General features: G+C 47.7%; 2 protein-coding genes across 3 annotated transcripts in view; one reads left to right on the forward strand and one right to left on the reverse strand.

The window, feature by feature from the left end:
* LOC108890709 (E3 ubiquitin-protein ligase RNF123) overlaps positions 1–22,950 on the forward strand; it is a 73,494-nt gene that overhangs the window by 40,795 nt on the left and 9,749 nt on the right. For both annotated transcript variants that reach the window (XM_018687692.2, XM_018687693.2), the window contains exons 37-38: positions 9,575–9,798; positions 17,176–17,270. In XM_018687692.2, coding sequence (XP_018543208.1) covers positions 9,575–9,798; positions 17,176–17,270 — 319 coding nt within the window. The remainder of the gene's footprint in view (positions 1–9,574; positions 9,799–17,175; positions 17,271–22,950) is intronic.
* On the reverse strand, positions 1,100–5,247 carry amigo3 (adhesion molecule with Ig-like domain 3). Its single transcript, XM_018687695.2, has one exon. It carries the CDS (start codon positions 3,716–3,718, stop codon positions 2,120–2,122), a length of 1,599 nt encoding a protein of 532 aa, XP_018543211.1. The 5' UTR covers positions 3,719–5,247; the 3' UTR covers positions 1,100–2,119.

Consider the following 22,950-nt stretch of genomic DNA (forward strand, 5'->3'; position numbering starts at 1 on the left):
TGATCAGAATCAATCAAACCTTTCAGCTGAGAGAGACGCTGTGTTCAGTCTGAGCCTCACAAACAGACACTGCTCTAAAAATAAAACAGAAGGAACGCAGTGAGAACATGTTTCATTCTTCACTTTACTGCTCACACTCAGCGGTGTGTGTGTGTGTGGTGTGTGTGTGTGTGTGTGTAGCTCCTGGTTTAGAGGTGAACTCCTCCTCAGCTTCAGCTCCATGTTTGTTGTCGTTGTGTCAGTACGTTACCACAGGAGGTCTGATTCTTATGGTGAGGAATTATTCTCCCTTCATCACAGAGTTAAACCTAATAAACAGCACAATCAAGTGTTGGTCACTAACACAGCTCCACCTGTCTGTCTGTCTGTGTGTCTGTCTGACTGACTGACTGACTGACTGACTGACTGACTGTCTCTCTGTCTGTCTGTCTGTCTGTCTCTCTGACTGGACTCCATCACCTGATGTAGACACGCTGAGTCTCTGTGAGTGTGATGTGCAGGTGTGTGGGTGATGGAGACAGGGGTGGAGGGTGGAGGGTGATGGGGGGAGTTAATGATGTGTCAGACTGATATCCTGACACTTAACAACACTACAGATACTCTGTTACAGGTAAAAGTCCTGCAGGAGTACTATCAGCAGAATGTAATCAGAGTATCAGGCTGAACAGCTTCAGTGTGTTAGCATCATGCTAATGTAGCTGGTTGAACCTGGTTTAACCTGCACAGGTGTTTCCTTAACTTCTCCTCTGTCAGTCCAACAGTTTATACTTCATCATGTTTTATCTTCTGTAGGATCAGAGTGTAACGGCCGTCTGATGCAGCAGAGTAGAGTATAAATACCTGAGTAGTGAAGTAACTGTAGTGACGGTCACTGAGCTAAAACTAAACTAAATATGTTTTTAATGGTTAAACTGAAAAGATTTTCCTTCAGGATCATCAGAGTTTTACTTTCCTCTGTCTCAGGTCGTTCAACTGTGGCGTTAATGAAGTTGTGTTGTAGTGGAGGAAACACACACACACACACACACACACACACACAGTGTGATCCACCAACACACACGTTTGTGTCTCAGTGACAATAACCAGGCAGACGTCCTCCTGCAGGGTCCACATACAGAGGTTTATTAACACACAGGCAGAGGGAGGACAGGAGACGGTGCAGGAGAGGAGGATGCAGATACACTGAAGAAAACAAAAAAACATGTCTGTCCTGATTGGCCTGCCCCTCCCCCCAGGTTTCACATTTACTGTCACAGACAAAGTGAGAAATAATTTAAAAATCCAACTAATAAACCTTTAAAAGTTCTCCTGCCTCAGCAGCATTAATCATTTCTACTGACGCTTATTTATTCATTTGTTTGATTCCCTTTTGTTTTCCTGATGCTCAGCTTCTGTTCTGACTGATGACAGGGGGGAGGAGAGGGGGAGGAGAGGGGAGGAGGAGGGGGGAGGGGTACAGGAGTCCACAATCAAACCTTATCCTTTAAAACAGTTTCTATTTTTGCTGCTAAAAGCTTTTCTTCTGTGGCCTGTCTACGCTACGACGTCTGACACTGACAGAGCTACACTACGTTTCTAATCAGAGAGAAACAGAGAGAAGCTGAGAAGCTACAAAAAGACTGGTTTTACTCTACATCTCTGTTTGAGACTAGAAGGCATCTGTAGCAAACGTTTATTAAAGGTACAAGCCGTGCTTAAAGGGACAGCCCTGCGAGGTCCATGCTCATGGCGTCTTCACCCCCCCACCCTCTGATCCCTGACGTTTGTGTTTCACCTCAGACTCTGACCCACATCTCTGTTCCCTACCCTGACCGTCCAAACCGTCCGGTCACAGTGCGTTGGTTCATGGCTGTGGGGCGCGGTGGGCGGGGCCCGGGCCGACGGTAACGTCTGCAGGTTTGGTTTACAGTGTTTCATCTCTAAGAATTGCACTTGATCTGTTTTGTCAGGCGGGTGAAGCCTCAGGCTTCGCAAAGGAAAAATGCGTCTGAGAAAAGCTCGTGGTCGGTGCTGGGTTACTGCTGTGCTCAGGTGGAGTGCTGGGTGGGAGGGGGAGGTGACTGGGAGGCGGGGGGGAGTGAAGGGTGATGGTGCCAGTCTGTGTCTATTTGTCCTGTTTCTATGGCAACATGATGGGCGTGTCTGAGAAGACGGACATGATGGAGTCCGTCTCCCCCGCCCTCTGCTGCGCCTGGAGCTTGGCGTGTTGCTCCGGCCCTAACAGTAACCCCGGCCCCAGGTGTCCGTGCACTGCCCCGGCTCCCGGCCCCGCCCTCAGTCTGCCGTTCTGCTGCTCTCTGATTGGCTCCAGAAATACCACATGCTTGTTGGTACTGACCTTGCGGCCGGGGCCCTCAGTGGTGGCTGGCGGGGTGGGGGTGAGGATGGAGGACTGGGCGCTCCCCGCCCCGGCCTCGGTACCGGCGGCGTTGGCGGCCGGGGTCGGGGGCTTGGGGCAGGGAGGGCAGCGGCAGGGTGTCAGGTACAGGTACATGAGGACCAGGACCAGGCTCACCACGCAGCCCAGCAGGGTGGTGAACCCTGTGTTGAAGGAATCGTGGGCCTGACCGTCAGCGTGCAGCACCACTGTCACGTTCACCTCGTGAGTTTCATTGAGTCTCTGCTGCTGGTCCAGAGCCATGCACCAGTACACGCCGGAGTCCTCCGCCTGCGCCGCCACGATCTCCAGGCTGCCGTTGGTGAACATCCTTAACGAGCCGTTGTTCCCCGGCGGAGCCACGTACTCCTGGTTGGGTGAGACCCAGAGAAAGGTGACGCTGCGTCCGGTGAGCGTGGTCACACAGTGCAGCAGTGCCGCCTTCCCCACCCCCACTGAAACGCTGCTCTCCTGCTCTCTGAGCGGCTGCGCTGTCAGGTTGCATTTTTCAAAGTAGCGTCCGTGCAGGAGGAAGCGGACCGAACCTTTCTGGATCCCGTACACCCAGCAGGTGTGCTCCTGCAGGAAGTGACTGACGGAGGTGTATCCTCTCTGCTTCCAGCGCCTGAACAGCCCGTACATGGAGCACTCGCACTCCAGGGAGTTGTTGTGAAGGTAGAGTCCCTCCTGGACAGGGAGGGGGAGGTTTGTTATGTCCTCCAGGGGCAGTTTGAGCAGGCGGTTTGACGACAGGTCCAGCATGGTCAGGTGGGGGTGGCTGTGCTCCTGGATGGAGAAGAAGGGGAAGTGGGTGAGGCGGTTGTGACTGAGGTAGGCCTTCCGGAGGTTTCCCAGTCCAGCCAGAGATCTGCCCTCCACCTGGACGATCCGGTTGTTAAACAGCAGCAGTTCCTCCAATCCCGACAGCTCCTGGAAGTAGTGCTGCTCCAGAACACGCAGCTGATTGGACGACAGGTCCAGGTGTCGGAGCAGGGCCCCTGAGGTGTTCTGAAACGCCCCCAGGTGAATGGTGGTCAGCTGGTTGTGTGCTAACCGTAACGTCTCCAGTCGAGAAAGTCCCTGAAAGGCGCCCCCCTTTAGCTGATTGATGTGGTTGTGGCTCAGATCCAGGGTGACAACGGAGACCGGCATGTCTCCGGGGACCTGGTCCAGACCCAGTGCAGTGCAGCTCAGGATGTCCGAGGCACAGAGGCAGGTGTTGGTCTGGGACGAACCCCAGACGGAGCTCAGACAAACGAACAGCACCACAGCAGTCCACCATGACGGTGATGGTGCCACCACACCCTGCAGGAAACCTCTGTTAGCCCCAACAGACAGCATGACGCCGGCAGCAGGCCCAGGACATCTGTTTACTCCCTCCTCTCTCTGACCCCCCTTATCTCTCTGTCACTTTTCCCCTTTAGCTCAGCTGCTGTAAACACTCTTTCACATCCTTCATGCTGTGTGATTCATCTCATTTTGCTGTAATGTGCTCTACACACAGACAGAGTCCGGACAGGCCGACACAGACTGGAGAGAGTTGTTTGTCATTTTTCTCTTGAAGTTCAGTCTCTGTTGCTGCTTCAGGCAGATCTGACACTGTTAATGTTTAAACCTCTCTCTCAGAGTGGAGACACAAACCTTATTTGTTTTCTTGTGTTGAAGCTGCAGGGCACAAACCAAATGTCAGAGTAAAGCTCGGTGGCGAGCTCCTGCTCGGCTGTGATTGTTTGGTTTGTCTAAGTCTCCCGGTTAATGTTGAATGAGGCGATTGCATCCACCTGCCAACATGGCAGCCATCTGGAGGGGAGAAAGAGAAGGTGACTGAGCTTCAGGGTCCAGGTGAGCTGCTGGAAACAAACAGTCCTGCTCTGAAACCTGTGGTTAAAACCAGCTGTTTCCTCAGGACAGCACAGACAGGAGGAGGAACAGAGATAAAAGAGTCAAAGAGAAGTGGCTTTAAAACTGATGCAGGTGTTTGGAGCAGTGGATCAAAGCGGAGGTGTTAAAATATTCTCTGTTTTATTCCACTGAGCAGGACTCGCTCTCAGCTCTCGGCTGTCTGTTTATCCCATAGCTCCAACACTCTGTGCTGTGTGACTCCTGCTCCGAGCTTCAGGTGGACATTGAACTCATCATCCTGAGCTGGAGATGTGTTTGTGTGTCTGCTGCTTCAAGTTTCAGCGTCTCCCCTCCAGCTCACTCTCGCTCTCTGCGCTCGGTCGTAGCATCTCTTTGTTTTCACGCCAGGCCGGGTTTTGTGAATCACGGCTCCGGCTGTCTGCTGCCCACAGCCCGCCCCAAGCCCACCATCAGATTTTCAAAGAAGTCAGCATCCTGTCCACTTCACTTCACAGGCAGGCAGCGGCAGCAGAAACCACTCTCACACTCTGAGCTCTCGCTGCCTTTTCCTCCTCCGGCTGATCTGTGCAGAGAATTCCTCTTTCCTGTTTATTCTGAGCAGTGGGAGGATTTTAAAAAGGCTGAGCTCTCTCTGTGAAACATCCAGTCTCCTCCTCGTCTCTGTCCGAGGAAAACAACGTGTAGATACTGAGGAAAGTTAGTCCGGTCCAGATGTGTGAGTCCAGATCCAGATGTGAGGGTGGAGGAGGCAGAGCTGCTGCCTCTCCTCTGTTTCCACTCGCTCTCAGCTCTCAGTGTCTGCCTCTTCTGGTGCTTTCCCAGCTCCACCTCCTCCTCCTCCTCCTCCACTCCGACTTAATCCCCCCCCCTCCCCTCTCAGCATCCTCCGCCCATCTCAGACCTCCTCCTCTTCTCTTTTCACTGCTCTACTCGCTTTTCTCTCTATTTCTGCTTCTGTTTCAGGCTCACGCTCGCACTCTGTGGTTTCCATCACCACCTCTCCCTCCCTCTCTCTCTCTCTCTCTGTCTCTCTCCCTCTCTCCCTCCCCCTCTCTCCTCCTCCCTCCCTCCCTGTGGTGGCTTATGTTGCCACAGGAGGAGCGTTATGAGGGAGAATCTGGAGGCAATGTGATTGGCCGGATGTTGATTTAAATGTAAATGGAATCTAAATAGTCTGAAGATTCATGATCTGTTTGTCTTTTCACAGACGTTCTGTTAAAAAGAGTTTAAACTAGTGCAAAATATCTAAATCCAATATAAAGCATGTGTTACTGCACCAGCTCTACCTCAGTGCTCATGACACAGAGTCCTGCAGAACTGATCCTAAACCAGGAAGTCAGTTAGCATGTTAGCATGTTAGCTCTTCCTGTTGTCAGTGTGTTTCTGGTTAAATGTCTGAAATAAGGTCTGTGGTTTTAACACAAGCTCAAGACATTTTCAGGTTTGATTCTCCGACATAAAATGGGTCAGTAAATCCCCCACTCCTGATGTTTGAAGCTTTTACGTGTCTTAAAAAAGGCGGTTGCTAACGAGTGTCTAAATGAGACTACAGAGGTTGTCGGGGACGTTAACATGAAAACCCATCTACTCACCAGTCCACCTTTACAGCCTCGTTGTGTTTCTACTCACGCTCTTTCAAACTCTCACTAACTTTCTAAGAAGAAAGGCTTTTGTAGAAGAGCTCAGAGCTAAATGAAATGACCAGTTGGAAGCCTAGTGGTGGAGACGTTGACGTCATGTGACCGTGGTGTAGTTGGTTTATAGTCTAAGGTGCACAAGTCACAGTCCGACCATAATGTTGGTTTGTTAGCTGATGAGGTAATTAGCAGGAGTTTGGATGAATTAGAACAAAGGTCCCTCCATGAATCAGATGCTGATGTTGGTCCAACTCATGTTTGGCCAAACAAGCTTCATGAGATCATCTTCTGGTTTTGGTTCTTGTGTGGACTTTGTGTCAGAGTATTTCTTGTCCGGGGGGGGTTGTTGTTTGGACTCCATCCTCCAACTAACGATAGAAGAGAGACTTTTATTGTGGCGGGGCAGTCAGGAGCGAACATCCTGCACCTGAGTACCTGGCTGTGGTTCAGGTGGAGTCAGGTGGACTCAGGTGGGTGGAGCAGTGAACTGATATGTGTCTGTAGTGAGGAATGATCTGTAGATGTGATTTTAGATCCTGTCCAGCAGTCAGTAAACACCAGGCAGTAACAGTCAGCGGTAATTCCTCTGTCAGCTCTCTGTCCTGTTTGCTTTTGGTTTCATCCTAAAGCAAATATTTATTCAGCTGTGACCCCCCACTCTGTCCTATCTCCTCTGTCCTCTGTCCTATCTCCTCTGTCCTATCTCCTCCCTCCTCCCTCCTGTGTCCTCCCTCCTCCTTCATGTTCCTCGTTGTTTGTCCTCCTGTCTGTCTCCGCTCTGTGTCCTCTGTTGGTTTCTAATTAAAGCTGGAGCTCAGAGGATCTGAGACACGTCTCTTTGACATTTTCCATCCTGAGCTTTTTTACAATCACTTCCACCACAACGCCTCACAGGACGCTGCTGTCCTCCTCGGCTTATTGTTGCTTAATGGGAAATGGAGGGAGGTGGGAGGAGGCGGGGGAGGCGGGGGAGGAGAGGAGTCTCTCAGTGTGAAGTGTCATGGCTGCTGTAGTGATAAGGTCAGAGGAGATTCAGAGAGAAAATGTCACCGTGTTTCCACATCGCTCGCTCTGGACTCATCCTGTGAAGCAGCTCCACCTGCTGAGCAGCTGATCAGCGCCTCCAACAGGTGGAGCTGACAGGTGAGATCTGACTGTATTTATTATTGGAGGATAAATGATCATTGATGATTGATTTATCGGTTTCTTAATATATGAAACCATGAAGAACCAGCTCGTCCCGATCCTGTGTGTGGACAGTTGTCCCTGAACACCTGAGGAGCTGTTTTACCTGTCAGACCACAGTCTGTCCTCAGTGTATTACCTGTGGTGAAGCATGTGACTGCGGTCTGATCGAACACCTGTCGGTCAGGTGTGTGTGGTTGAGGCTCAGTCAGGATATTTCTGCTCTGTGACACTGTCAGTGTGTAGGTGTGACACACCTGTGATGGTGGGAGGAGTTTGATTGGATTGTTCTCATCACGTGTGTTTCAGTCACAGTTTTTACCTGTCAGAGACTTTAGTCCAACATGCTGCTTCCACTCTGCCTTTTATTGTTGATATGACACTTCCTGCACAGCTGTTTCACATTAAAAGTCCTGCAGACACACGACCCATGTTTCTCCTGGTGGGAATTTTAGATTTACAAGCTGTTGATGAGTTTGACTGATGGCAGGTTAATATGTGAGTGGATAAAGCCATCATTAGTGTTTTAGAGGAGTGGTTCTGTTGTACTAATGTAGATGGAGGAGGGTCTGAGTCCGTATGAACTGAGGGAAAGTCTGACATCAGAGAATTCACAGGAAATGTAAAACTGATTTATTCAGATAAACTATATTTCACTGCTTCCTCATTCCTTTCATTACCTTAATATCTGAATGTGATCTGTCATAGAGAGGGGATTTGACAGTAAATAACAGTGGTTTCTGCTCAGATCTGTGAGAAGCTGTGGTGAGTCTGAAGCTTCCTCTGAGCCTTTGTTTGTGTGACTGAGGCCAGAAATAGTAAGAAAGAGCTGAGCAGAGAATCAGCCATAAGAAGAGTAAAACAGAGAGAGAGTGGGAGGGAGGGGGGAGGAGGGGAGGGAGGGGGGGAGGCCTGCTATAAAAGATTGATGCAGAGAGGTTGGATTGAGTGGCGCCGCAGGGGAGAACAGAACAGAGAGGAGAGGAGGGAGTTTGATTAGCACGAGGAGCAGTGATTGAACTGTTGGACAGACTGAACCACGACGATCACATGATCCTCAGAAACAACAGAGAGGAGGAGGAGGAGGAGGAGGAGGAGGAGTGACGGAGCAGAGGCTGAGAGTCAGAGTCAAACACACTGAGACGTGAAAACAGAAACGATTGGTTCAGTTCCAAGAAGAAATCCTGTGGAGAAGAAACAGAGTGAAGCTGCTGCTCAGACTTAATCAGCTCCGAGTTCAGCTTCAGGCCTTTTTCCTTTTTCCTGCAGGAAAACGCTGCGCTGCGCTACGCTAGACTACGCTATGCTATGCTAATCTATGCTACACTACACTAAGCCTATGCTAGCAGCTACATTACACTACACTATGCTATCACTATACTACGCTAATCTATACTACACTACACTAAGCTTCACTACGCTATGCTATGCTAATCTATGCTACACTACACTATGCTACGCTACACTATGCTACACTATGCTACACTATGCTACACTACACTACGCTACAGCTATGCTATGCTACACTACACTAAGCTACACTACACTATGCTAAGCTACGCTACATTATGCTACACTACATTATGCTATCCTACACTACACTACACTATGCTAAGCTACGTTACACTAACATCATCACATGTTCACTGACTGATGATGGGAAACATCTCTGACTCCATCACATCAGACTGACTCATGGTTGTAAAATGAATATGTCTCAGTAACTGTGACACAGTGGAGAGAGGAGTAGTTCAGTTCTAATTAGAATTCATGTGGATTAAGACGATGAGCTCAGGGTGTTTTATTCTAACAACCTATGACACCGCAGCATTAAGGTGAGAGCAGCCGATCAGGCAGCAGGTTTTAGCTGCATGTCAAAGCACAGACACATTTCCTGACCTACAGGAGGTAAAGAAGCTGTGGACCAGTCAGAAACATGAGTGGAACCAGAGAGAGAAGAGAAGAACTGACATTATCCTCTGAACAGGAAACTGTTGACAACAAAGTTGATTATATGGAAGTGGTTTGGTTCCTTAAAAGAGACGAAGCCCAGTTTAAGATGGTCTGAAGAACATGTCGCCGGTCGGAACCGCTGCAGCTAACATCTGTCCTGGATCTGTCCTTCTTCTCAGATAAAGACATGATGCCTCTGAGCTCAGCAGAGAAAGATGAGTTCAGGAAAGACAGGAACTGCTGACTGTCTAATCTGCTCCTAGATAGAAGATCACATTTTTTATTTACATTTTAAATCAGTTACAACAAGTTAACTTTGAATGTTAAGGCAGATAGAACATGTTCTGTTAAATTTACAGATTATATATTGTGATGATCAATATGGGGAAACAAATCATGATCATATTTTTGGCCGTATCACCCAGCTCTACCTGAGTGAAACGTTCCTCCACTGATAGTTGATAACGTAAGAACTGTAACCTGAGCATCACTGACACTCTGTCTCTCCTCTTCCTCCCTCTCTCCTCCCTCCCTCTCCTCTTCCTCCCCCCTCCCTCAGGATATCTCGAGCTGCCTCCGTCCTGCTCTCTGACCCTTGTTTCCAGCTCCACTCCATCCAGCACCTGTTAGGAGAGGGGGGGGACTCCTCCAGCTCCTCGGCAGCCGTCGCCCCCGCCGCCCGGCCCGTGGTCGGGTCGCTGGGGTCGTCGGTGGCCCCTCCCATCCCGTCAGCCGCTGGAACCGCAGGCTCTTCAGAGAGGAAACACTTCTCCCTGCACTCATGTGAGTAAAACTGGGTCACTGACAGACCAGGAGAAAACTGTTAAAGACCGACCTCAGACTGTCCATCAGGAGTCTGATCCATCATAAACCTCCTGTCAGCTGATCTGAGATGGCGTCCAGACTCAGGTCGGGGTCACAGGTCTGTGATATCAGCGTTATATGATCTGGTTTTCTTGGCGATGAGCAGCAGTTGGAAACACCTGAAGGAGACAGAGAGGATCTTATTTTATTAATGAAGGTGAAATCAAACAGGACTGAAGAACCTTCTTTACTTGGTCATTAAAACCAAAACCAGTCACATAAATCCTGCTGGTTTCCTCCTCTCTCTGACCTCACCTGGATTTACTTCAGGTCCATTCTGATCTTTGACTCAGTTGTTAGTCAAACGGTTTCATTAATGTGATGTACAGAGCACTGTCACTGGATCACTGGGACTGAAGAAAACCTTTTTATGGTTTATATGGTTCAGGAGCTGAGTTCTCCTCAGAGGTCTCCTCCTCTCCACAACAAACAGAGCAGCTGATTACAATCAGTAGAAACTCAGAATAAATCAGTTCCATGTTATAAATGGATGTTTCTCTGTGAGGATCAGCTGTTTGGAGAGCAGCTGTTTGTTCAGCTCGTTTCTCTGACTCCTGAAGATCCAGACGTCTGACGACTAAAATCCTTCATCTGGTCTCAGATCAGAGTCAGAACGTTAGAGAACGAGACAGAGACGTGAAACAGAGAGAAAGAAGTGGACTGAGGATCTCTCTGATGGAAGCTCAGAGCTGTGTATAGATGAATGTGAAGCTCGTTCAGGATCAGACAGAGCAGAGGATCCTCCATGTTCCAGCTTCAGCTCAGAGTGAAGCTGCACTGTGTCTGAGTGTGTTCTCTGGAAACAGTTATTATGTTCTTAATGTGGTTTAGACTGGACTTTAATACTGTTTACATCTGCAGAGGCATCAGACCACACACACACACACACACACACACACACACACACACACACACACACACACACACACACACACACACACACACACACAGACCGTCAGCTATAACAGAGCCTGGTCTCTAATCCTGATGAGGCTGTTGTTGACTGTGTGTGTGTGTGTGTGTGTCAGTAAAAGGCTAAAGAGCCTGGAGTTGAGCTGGAGCCACCACAGGGGGGCGGGGGTGGGGGGTGGTGATGGAGGTGGAGGTGATGGGGGTGGGAATGGCTGGGCCACACCGCGGCATCCTCTTCCTCCATTGCCGTGGCAACCCAGGCCGTTTCCATGAGCGCCTGGCGCAGCATCATGTGGGGGTTGTGTGTCTGTCTGTGGAGGTCACAGCCTCCATCTGGTTCATGTTTGACCTCACCTGTTCACGTCTGCTCACCTGTGAATGTCAGCCCGTCCTCCAGCCTCTCTCTGAGTTTGAGATGCTTCCTCTGAGAGGTTTTATGGTTTCATACGACGAGTCGACACCAAAGTTCCAAGTCGACAAAGTTTCATAATCGATGTCGTTGCTAATGATGACAGAAAGATGAAACCTGCTCTGAAGATGAAAGTTACCGCTGTGACTCTGTCAGACTGAATGAATCAGTTAGACCTAAGGAACACATCATCGACGTCCTGATGGACTCACATGTTGCTGACATGCGTCTGTTTGTGTGTCTGTTGTGTGACATGGTGCCAGAATAATGAGGCAGACACACATCCTGCTGATTGTCAGGGGGCTGCTGTGTAGTTTGTGTTAATGTGTGTGTTTTACTGATGAGGCTGTGAGGAGCATACAGACGCTACCTGTCCTCAGAGACATTAAACACAGCAACACACACACTGTGGATGTTTGCGCAGTGTGTGTCTGTGGACGACTGTCTACTGTAAACACACAGTAACCAGCTCAGACTGAATCTACACACAAACTGGTTCACTGAGAAAAAACAAGAAGCTCCTCAGACTGACCTGAGAGCAGCTGAGTGGGAGTTAGTGTTAATGAAGGATCGTCTGCAGCGTGGGAAAGCAGACGACCTTCACACACACACACACACACACACACACACGCAAGCTCCAACAATACCAGTGTAAAAACACACAAACCATATATTTGTTTGTTTGTTTGGAAGACACAGTGTGTGTGTGCAGATTAACAATGTATAAGTAGATATCAGTAGATTGTAATAGACACATCTACCCCCACACACACACCTGTTTTAAACATGCTAAACAGCTAAGTTCTCCCAGCTTAGTTTAGCGTGTTAGCATGCTACAGCTGAGTGTGTCTGTTTGGGATCAGTTTAAAAACTGAACCACGTCTCTGAACAGGAAGTTGTAGGAAAAAGCTGAAAGAAATGAAGTCCATCCAGAAAGATGAGAGGTCCAGTCTGAATGATGACGTCCAGTCGTCACATCAAACACCAGTAATTCTAAGCTGTGTGTTCAGACCATGATCAGACCTGAGCTCAGTCTCAGTCAGTTATTACAGCCACAGTCCTCAGCACAGATAAAACACTGACTGTTTCTACAGGAGCTAAAAACACAGCTGGCCTATTTAAAAATCATTTCGATGTGAGACAGTAGAAACACAGAGAGACGACCTGAGAGGAGCTGCAGAGTCAGAACTCAGAGAGCAGCTCCTCTTATTTCCCTGAGGACAGACAGGTAAGGAACTTACACACAACCACCTTGTTGTTTAATCAGAGCACTAACGCCCGCTCTCTGTCTGCAGTAAAAACTGTGTCCTGCTGTCAGTGAGTGGATTCACTGAGTCCACGTCACAGCGTCAGATGACGGCAGCCGTCGCTCTCTCTCTCTCTCCTCTGCTTCCTGTTGGTCTGTAAACTTTCTGCAGAGATAAATAGTCTGACGGAGAGAGGACAGAAAATCAACGGTTCGGTGAAGCAGCTGCAGGCCTGTTTCTGATGGAGCCATGACACTCTGAGGGAATATGGAGATCAGAGGCCTCCTCTCTGTTCTGGCCTGAATATTCACACACACAGCAGCTGTGTGCAGACACACACTGTTACACCACAGCCTCACAGACATTTAAATCAGTCACACTGATGTTTGTATTATTCAGTTTGAATTGAAGCAGATAAACACCTGGATGAGGAAGAATTTATATGAGACAAATCCAATAAAGAGGATCTTCCTGTTTGAACAGCTGAGCAGTCTCAGGCAGACTGTCATCCTGAAGCCTTTTAGACCTGGACCTGAGTGGACCTGGTGTCTCAGTCTGAGGCTGAGAGCTGCTCTGTCAGCAGGAAGCTCACGTCTTTCAAAATGGCCTCAGAGCCTCCAGCTGATTCTGCCTGATTCTCCTGAGCCTCGTTTTATCTCCAACGAGTCGTCGTCTTTATCGGTGGTTCATGTGTTTTCACCTGGAACGTTCAGAGTCACAGCTTCATCACTAACTTTCTAAGAAGAAAGGCTTTTGTAGAAGAGCTCAGAGCTAAATGAAATGACCAGTTGGAAGCTTAGTGGTGGAGACGTTGACGTCATGTGACCGTGGTGTAGTTGGTTTATAGTCTAACATTAGCTTTAGTTGGTCACAGTTTATTTTCTGGAGCCAGGCTGATGCTGACCTCAGGACTGGACTCTTGGTATTGTTCTCAGTAGTTGTAAAGGTGAAAACCTTCTCTCTCAGTCTTCAGTCGTGTTTCTCTGAAACATGTTCAGGCCTCAAACAGCTGAAGAAACTCTCTGTTCCTTTAACTCTCACCCTCTCTGCTCCATTTATTCATCTCCCTCCTTTCTCTCTCTACATTCTCCCTCTCACTTGATGGCTTTCGATTTGTCTTTCCATTTACTCCCCCTGTAACCCTCCCCCTCCCCCCTCCTCCCTCCTCCTCCCACCTCTCTCCTGCAATCAGACAGATCCTCTTTCAGCGGAGGAGTGGTAGCACCCCACTCTGAGCTGTGATATTGGCTTGTTGGATGGCTGCCATGTTGATCTGCACTGAGAGATTACAATCACTACACATGATATCTACAGGGGGACAGAGGGGGAGACAAAGAGGGAGGGAGGGAGACAGAAACAGACGTGTAGATGGATAAAAGCAGAGGAAACAGAGGGATGTTAGACTGTAAACTGACAGTACGCCGTCAGAAACAGGTGATAAAGGAGTGAAGAGACGGTGCGACTCTTTTCTCTGGATGCCAGGAAAAACCTTTTTAAATTCACAGAAATCCTCAGCTCCTCACAGTTACCAAGCTTAAGTAGATTGTGAGAGCCATTACTGAGAAGTCTGAAGGGTTCAGAGAGGCTGTAGTAATACAGGCTGCTTACACTTCTAATTATGAGATGTTTACAGTGTTATTAATTAATTTATGAGCTGTTAAAGTGTCTGATTGAAATCCTGACTCCTGAGGCTGAGACGTGTTTCTTGGCTGAACTGTAACAAAGGAGGAGAAACATGAAGCAGTTTTTACAGAGATCATGCAGAGTCAAGAATTTCCTCGAATCCTTTGGTTGTTTACTCAGAACCACGGTGTGTGGTTTTATACAGCACCTGCTGTTCTGACTCCTCAAACCTTCAGTTTTCAGAAGAGACAAACCTGAGCTCCTCTCCGCAGGACAGTCGTCAGTGTTTGAGGTGGAGCTTTCCCTCCACAGAAACTCCTCTGTAGCTGACGTAGACGTGACCGAGCCTCTGACTTTCTCTCTGACTGAAATCACAGCTCAGTCGTGTCTGGTCATTCTGTCACATCATGTCTCAGTTATTAAGTCAGGATTTTAGCAGAGACTGCTGGTTAACGAGTCGTCTGAATGAGCTGAGCTTCAGTCTCAGTGGTCCAACCATGTAAGCTTTGACCTTGTCCTGTCGTCACTGTTGAGTTTATCAGATCAGTTTGTCCAAAGTCACAGGTTCACTCCTTTCTGTTCAATCATTGTACAGCAAACTGGTAAAATTATATCTGAGCTGCCAAAGAATCAGTTGAAGAGCAGCTGTTTTCCTCTGAACTCTGCCTCCTGGTTTCTGATCCTGACTCTGTTGCACTGAAACAGACTCGTGTGGCCTTTAAAGTCAAGGGAAGATATTTCAGTCTGAGGCTGGAGTGAGCTCATGTTTAAATTCATGTTCAAACATCAGACTCATCCTGTAAAAGGCTTCAGCTCTTTGGTATCAGAGAGATTTTCCTCTAAAGGCCTGATGTGAGTTTATTAGAAAACAAATGTAAACTCCTCCCTGAATAATGTACAGACTGAAGTACAGCTCAGTCATAATAAGGCTGTTAAAGGGTAGAGAAGAGGTCCTGTTAGACATTTATTTATATGAAGATGTCATGATTTATTTTTATTACACAGCAAAGACAGTCAGGTTTATGTGTTGCTGTGTATTTCTGTCGTCTTCCTGCCTCACGCACTAAAACACTCAGATGTAATCTGAGTACATTCTGCAGAGTCATCAAGAGTGGAGAACACATGAGCTGGTTCTCAGCTGAAGAACACATGAAGCTCAGAGTCTGATTACAGGATCGTTGCATCATGAGTTAACTGGTGTGAATAAACAGAGCTATAGTTAGTTCAGAGAGTTCAAAAAGCTCTGAAGACGAGCAGCTGTGTTCTTCACTGGATGACTGACATCCTGCTCACAGTCTGTCTCATCATCCTCACTCTGTATTCTGACCTTTGCTGTAAACCCTGTCTCTTTTTCATTGGCCCCTGTTTCTTCTGACTGCTGGAGAAACCAGTGCAGATGAATGTTGTATCCTCTGTTACAGTTCTCAGCTGGTTATCTAACCGTCAGGCTGCAGAGCGGCTCAGATGTCCTTCACAGTCTCGCCCTCCAACCTGTCCTCAGGGATCCTGAGGCCATCCCTGGGTGGTGGGGATGTATCTGTTCAGCCTTGGGTCTCTTCTCTGTTAGACGTGACCAGAAAACCTCCACAGGGAGACATCAGACTCAATCAGCATGAAAGGGCACCAGCTCCTCTCCAGACTTCTCTGTCTCCTCACAGACCCACAACTAAAGACTTGGTTCTGTTTAATACCAGTGTCCTGTTTAAGGACGACTCCTTGAGATCAGCATGTTTTGCTTCAGGTCTCAGATCTCTCTGTTTATCCTCCCAAAATAAATGAAAAGTCTCAGTACAGGAGAGGAGATATGACAGCCGACCTTCAGACACGGTCCGGCAACATGCTGTATAAACATGTTTGTAGCATGACGTGACCTTTGCCCTCGTCCAGACGTCCTCCAGTGCTCATCTGGGCAAAGCTTCTGCAGATTCACCAGGTTCATGTTCAGTATCTGAATGGATGAAGTCTCTGGATCTTTTATCTGTTAGAGGAGTGAAGAGTGGATCCTGTGTTCCATCATCCCTCCATCAGTCAGGGAGGTTAAGTGGAGCTTTCTAACTCCAACACTGGCCAGTGTCCCGCTGTAAGACCAACAAGTCCTCCATTCCCACTTCTTCCATTGAGGCCATAAAGTGGGCACTTTCCACTTCCTGTCTTTATACCCAGCTGAGGTTAGCAGCAAGTTGGAAAACCAAACCCTGTAGAGGTTCTTAGACCAGGGGATCTCAACCTCTCTGGATCTAAAGACAAGTCTGGAGGACTTTTGGGAGAGTGGGTAAATCTACTGGTAATCAATAACTGAGTCAGATAATCAGAACCTGACTGTGTTTGGTCAGAATCTGGTGGATCAGAGTTATAGATATTGTTCCAGCACTGCAGGAGGAGGAGATGTCCTGTTTTTGTCTCAGTGCTGTTCTGAGCAGAATCAGATACTGGACGTGACATGAATAATGATTGTTGGATTATTGTTGTAACTGGAGAACAGTGACATACTTTCTTCCTTCACCTTTGCCTGTGTGGTTTATATTTGGTGTTTCAGTAACAGGATCTGTGAACTGCAGCACCGTGTTTCCCAGATGTCATTTGTAGTCTCTCTGTCTTACACAAGTCCAGTATCAGACCTCAGATCAGTTTACAGAGCAGTGACTGTACACTGGCTCAGCTTCCCAGATGCAGATCACACATTCCATTTTTATTGGCTTATTCATGTTTGGTTGATTTAGATGAACCCATCAGTTTAGAAGAGGAACAAGTTTTGTTTAAGACAGAAAATGTGTTGCTGTGTGTTGCTGCTGTATCAGATCTATGAACAGAATGAACGTATAAACTGAACGATGAAGTGTTGAATGAAAGGTGAGACTGGTGACCCCGACGTCAGAGCAGCTCAAAGAAAACCTGAAGCTGCTGCAAGTCTCTGCACTGATACGGTTCACTGTTCAACATGAGACACATCAACAACAAAAACAGCGTCATCTGCAAAAGGTGCATTTTGTTCAGTGTAACTGATTGGTGTGGTGAGGGTTGGTTATCAGTGCAGGACAGAACAGGAAGTGAAACTAAACCTCTGTTACAGTCCTGTATAATAACGTGTGTGTTTCCTGCCAACAGACACAGACTACATCAGTGAGGATGAGAAACAGAAGGTGGAGCTGATGTTGGCGTTTCTCACAGAAGAGTCCAAACAGGCCGCAGCCAGCACAGCTGTAAGTACGACTGCAGACACCAGCTCCTCCTGCTGCTGCTGTCTTATTATCAGAGCTGGTTTCAGTGTTGGGTCTCACTCAGCAGCGCCTCTGTGTATTATATCCTGAATGTGTTTTAAAATCCCAGTCAAACTGTGGCGGTTAAAGCAGGCTGGGTTTCACCTCATGTTTCAGACTGTTATTGTTTAGAGGAACCTCAGATTGGCAGTTACTGTGCTGTCAGGATAAAGCAGATTAATCTCAAACCCATCATTATCATAAAGTACCAAACAGAGCTGTTTTCAGAGGAGCTCAGGCAGTTTGCAGGATTTAACAGCCAGAGGCACAGAAATGACAAAGTAAAAGGATTTAAAATTCTCAGGCTGACTGGAAAACAGCTTCAAAACACTTGTAATGCCATTGTTTTTATACTTTTTTAGTTTCATTATTTTACCCTAAAAATCAGAGACAGAGCGCAGACTTCCAAACTATTCATTCTACAGTGAGACACTGAGCTCTGCCTTTGGTTCATCTTCATTCAATTCTTCCAGACCAACTGGACTTGGTTTAGACTCCAGTTGATGTAGCACCTCCACACACTGTATACTGTGACCTGCACCACTGAGAATCATGAGGCCTTATGTGGTCATTCAGATGATCAGAGTGAACCTGGTCTGACTGTGTGTTGGCTGCAGGATACAGCTTGTTTTATCAGACAGAAATGTGGAGAATCACCTGTGTTCAGGAACAAACCTCCACCTCCTCACAAATGTCTGGTTTTTGCTTCAGTTCGTGAATCTGACTTGAAACAAACAAACCTCAGAGAAGAAGGTCAGAAGTTTAGGAGAAGAAAAGTTGTATGATGAGACCAGGTTGACGTCAGCAGTGTGGATGAACTGATCCCGTTGCCCTTGAGGCTGAACCTGGTCAAGAGAAACCCATTTCCTCCTCCTGTCCATCCTGCTCTTCCTCTCTGCTGTGGAAACCTGATCCTTTACTCTCCCCTGTCGACTCCACCACAGAGCCAAACTGGCCAGAGAGGAGGATTTATTATTGATGGGGGGGGGGGTTGGAGGAGAGAGGAAAGACGTATAAATCACATTTCTGCTGCGTCACGCTTCAAGAAGCAGCATCTCAAACTTGTGTAAACAGTGTTAGTACAGGTTCAGTGATGGACGGCCGATTCTCTTCATCGTGAACTGGAGGTTTTATTGGACTGAGGAGATACTGTCAATGTGAAGAACGGAAAAGAAAGAGATTAAAGGAAAGAAAATAAAACACAGTCAGAGAGCCTGAGGTATATTTCCACAAAGCCACTAATGGTCCTGTGCAGAGAGGAGAAGCTCTCTGCTCTCTGCTCTAATGGAAGGCTTTGCCACATGATTGGAAAGTATTCTCCGGTCCACTCACTGAGAAGTGCTGCACGGCTTTCACTGTGCACTAATTCTATTCTTGGGTAGAGGCGGTGAATTTAAATTGTGTTTTTTCACTCACATCTATAATACACAGGAAAACTGTGGGTCTAATCCTGAGGGGGCTCTCAGTGTTATTTTACTGTTCTCTGGTGCGTCACTCAGATACAAACTCGTGTCCTGACAGGAGTCAAATCAACCAACCAGGTGTGCACCTACGGTTACCCATAACACCCCTCTCTGTGTAGGTCTGTGGAGACGTTTCTATATTTAGCTGTCAGACCACAGCGAGCTGCTTTGTGTGAGATGAACAGAAGAAGAGAACCACTTCCTGACCTGCAGCATTTACCCATCAGACATCACTCGATGACGTCAGGACCACTGCACCGGTGGACCTCCCTCCACAGACAGTCAAACCCTCACAGATGGTCCAGAATGCAGCGTCTGGTCTCTGATCAGCCTCAAAGGTCACATGACATGTCCACTGGTTAACATGTCCTCCTGAATCTAATCCAGGTCTCAGCTAACCCTAACCCTACAGAGAGACCTCTGGGTCTGAACTCAGTCCTTCAGGCGTCTGCTCCTTCTCAGACTCTGTGTTCCTCCAGGGATCATCATCTCCATCCCTGACCACAAGCTGTTCTCAGTCCAGACTGTTCTGGTCTGTGGTTCCCTGATGGTGGAACCAGCTCCCAGATCAGAGCAGGAGCGTCTCTCTCTATCTCCCTGGTCACCCTGCAGAACAAACAGTACAGTGACACTAACAGTCTCTAAAGTCCTTGAATGGTTCGACCCACCTGATTTTCTCTGTTCACACCCATAGTTTAACCTCTGACTGCACCACTCGGTTCTACGTCACAGTTGAAGTAGTTACTGGACCTTTTGGACAGGTGGAGACTGGAGCTTAGACAGCAGTTTATCTGAAACCATACAGCTGTGTTTGACCCAGAACCTTCTCCAGGTTTTATGTAACTCAAACTTTTTATCTAATTGTTAAACATTTATCAGGAGAACTACAGGAGTTCCTCTATTTTTTATCATGGAGGGGAAGATGGAGACGAACACTGTTACTGCTGCTCCGTCTTTGTATTTCTGACTGATCCTCCTGTCTTCAGACTGTTTGAAGGTTCACACTTGGTTTAAAGTTAAGGTTGGGATCAGGTCCAGGTCGGGGTTCAGGGGAATGGATTATATCAGTCAGGGTCTGTAATGGGTGACAAAGCCCTGGGGCACTACTCAGGTGGAGGTGGACGGCTTTATGTTCACTCTCAAAATATCAAATTTGATCTGATGAGGCAGCGGCTGCAGACAGTTTGAACAGGACGAGGAAACTGAACTGAACTCAGCGTTCTCTAAGACTTGTTAAGAGCTGCAGGTTCCCTGTCGTCCGGTCTCAGCTGGAAGGAGTGAGCAGTAGAAAGAGAGGTGGATCAGAGCTGGTCCTGGGTCAGTCCCTGTCCCCTCAGACAGGACTGGTTCCTGCAGATGCCACCGTCAGCCTCCGGTCTGTTCTTTAATCATGAGATAGTTTGAAAAGCTGTCAGGATGGTTGGGTCTTCTCTCTGGATGTTTCCACCATTAACACCTTCACACACACTCGTTCCCAAACACTCACTTCTCTGTTTGCTTATATTCACCAAGACGACAGTCGGGGTGTCAGGGCAACCAGATCCACAGCAAGCGGGCATTAAAGAGACAATGATTATCCTCTGAAGGGAGGTGGGGGAGGAGGGTGAGAAAGACGAGAGGAGAGACAATGAAGACGGCAGATGAACAGGAGCAGAGAGGGGGAGGTGTGAGGATGAACAGTGAGTTGACCTTTGTGTTAAACCTCAGGTGTACAGCTCATGTTCCACCTCATCTCTTCACTGACTCCTTTTATTTCTATGATTTCATCTGAAGAGTTTGAGAAACCAGGGTCTGAATGTTTCCTGTTTCCAGGTGTGAGATCCTGTGTTGGTCTGAGTCTTTAATGAAGCATCAGTTCAGCTCTCAGTGAAACTCTGACTCTGGGCTCAGAACACGTCTTTTCTTTCCCACAATCCTTCACTCTGACAGTGTCATGGCAGTTTAAGCTGTGGAGGTGTTTTCTCTGTCAGTCAGATGAATGGACACACACCTGTATTTCCACTGATCATTTAATAACTGAGACTGTAACACAAGCTGTATTTATCAGTTACAGTCAGCAGCTCAGTGAGGCTCAACAACAACAACGATCTGTGAATTCAGTGGCTTCACCCTCTGATCAGCAGCTGAGACGTTCCTGTGTTTAAATGTTGGGATTATTCTGACCAGTGAGACACTAACGTCCAGTAGCTGCAGTACTTACAGCAGAACACAGAAGCTGCTGGATCTGTGGGTCCTGTCTGATGTGTAGTTTCCTCCTCGTGCAGCTGAAGCAGCTCTGACCTGTTACAGACGCAGAGCTTCATCTTTTTTTAAATTCGCTGCATAAACAAGTCTGACGTCTTTCTGCAGCTGAGCTGCTGCGAGCGCTAACAGACCCCCCACCCTGACTTCCTGAATGTATTTCTATTTACATTCAAGCCGTGATGTGAGAAACAGGACGAGTCTGATGATTAAAGGAAGAGCAGAGAGACGACAGAGAGGAAAGGAATCTCCTCTCTCGTGCTCTCACCTCAGTGGCTCTGACTGAACCTCTGACTCTGACTCTCCTCATAATGACAAACTGTTCCAGCTTCACTTCACTGACTGCAGCTTCACCAACAGACATGTTGTAGAACATGTAGGAGCTGATCCCCATCATTCCTCTGATTTCCTTCTCTCTCTGTTAAAGGATCATTCCGCTGTATTTCACTCTGATGTATTTCACATGGACGTGGCTGTTGTGTCGTGATAACTTTACATTCTCCAGAGACACAGGGAAACAGGGACAGTCAGTGTACATGAAGCCTCCTACAGCTTCCAGATAAACCTGATTTTGACATGAATCATTTCAGTTTGTGGGTGTGACAGTAAACACAGACTGTAGCTGCTATGAACATCCAGGGCTCTGATGTCACTGCTGTGCACTGTCATGAGGAGGAGTCACTGTGGTGGTTGATGGTGTTTATCTGAAGCAGAGGAAAGAGAGACGACAGGACCTCAAACTGTCCCACCAACATCCTAACAAGTCCAGAGCTGGAGCTTCAGCCTGTGTGTGCTGTTTGTCCAGAGTCCAGACATGATAGTAATCCCATCAGTTTCCCTGTGTCTCTACACAGAGGTGGAGAATGTAAAGTTAACACGACTCAGAGAGACACAGCAGCCGTGTTGATGGGAAATACAGCTGGTTGAATATGAACTGCAGCTGCAGGAGACTAATGAATCACTCAGTCAAACTAAAGTAAATGAAACAGTCATTTCTCAGATTTCTGTTGTTCAGATAAAACAACATGTGAAGCCGTCGCTCTGAGAAGCTGAGGGACGTATTTTATATCCTGAACTAATAAAAACTAAGTGACAGATGAAGGGATTAGTTGCAGCCTGGTTCTGTTGCTGATCTTTGTTTGTTCCTCTGTCTCGTCCCTGGGTGTCTGTTTGTCCTTCACCCTCCTCTCCTTCAGCAGCCGCCACACTTCTGTATTTTTGGCATCCTTCGACTCACTTGAGACCAAACACCCCACCCCCCTCCCCCCGGCCTGCAGGGCGAGCACACACACTCACTGTAACCCTGACCTCTGCATGTGATGGTTATTTTACTCTCAGCTGTGACTGCTCTTTACTCTCCTCCCTCTGGGTTTATATTTCTTTGTGCATGGAGTCGGTGCTTTAACGGGAAACTGCAGCTTTCATCGTCTCTGCGTCTGTTTCCACCTGCTGTTAAACTCTGATCTGTATCCACATCACTTCTCCTGGTAATCAGCCATCTGACCTCACCTTTTAACGAGTCCTGGTTCTCCTCTCTGAGATCAGATCCTCTGTGAGTTCATGTGAGGTGGAGACGAGTCAGACGAGTCTTTAACTCAAACAGCTCTGTCACCACAAAACACCAACAAACCTCTGGACTCCTGAAGCTGCAGAGACGAGAATCAAACATTTCTGTCAGTCACTGGAGCTTCTGTCTTTCCATCTTCACCAGGTCAGAGGTCAGAGGTCAGAGCAGGGGCGATGACGTCGTGTAGTTATGGATGTCGACATGTTGTACACCAAAGATGTGAACTCAGTGGTTCACAGCTCTACATCTCCCCTCAGACTGTTCCTACAGGACTGACCAGCTGTTTCTCACCTGCAACATCTGGGTGGTTTAATCTGACTGGACACAGTTAAAGACTTCACAGCTGCAGGAG

This window comes from Lates calcarifer, linkage group LG12 (genome assembly GCF_001640805.2).
Source record: "Lates calcarifer isolate ASB-BC8 linkage group LG12, TLL_Latcal_v3, whole genome shotgun sequence".
In the NCBI taxonomy this organism is placed as follows: domain Eukaryota; kingdom Metazoa; phylum Chordata; class Actinopteri; family Centropomidae; genus Lates; species Lates calcarifer.

Bases quoted from the DNA above. Each gene is read 5' to 3' on its own strand.
- amigo3 (XM_018687695.2), bottom strand. From the start codon at position 3,718: ATGCTGTCTGTTGGGGCTAACAGAGGTTTCCTGCAGGGTGTGGTGGCA.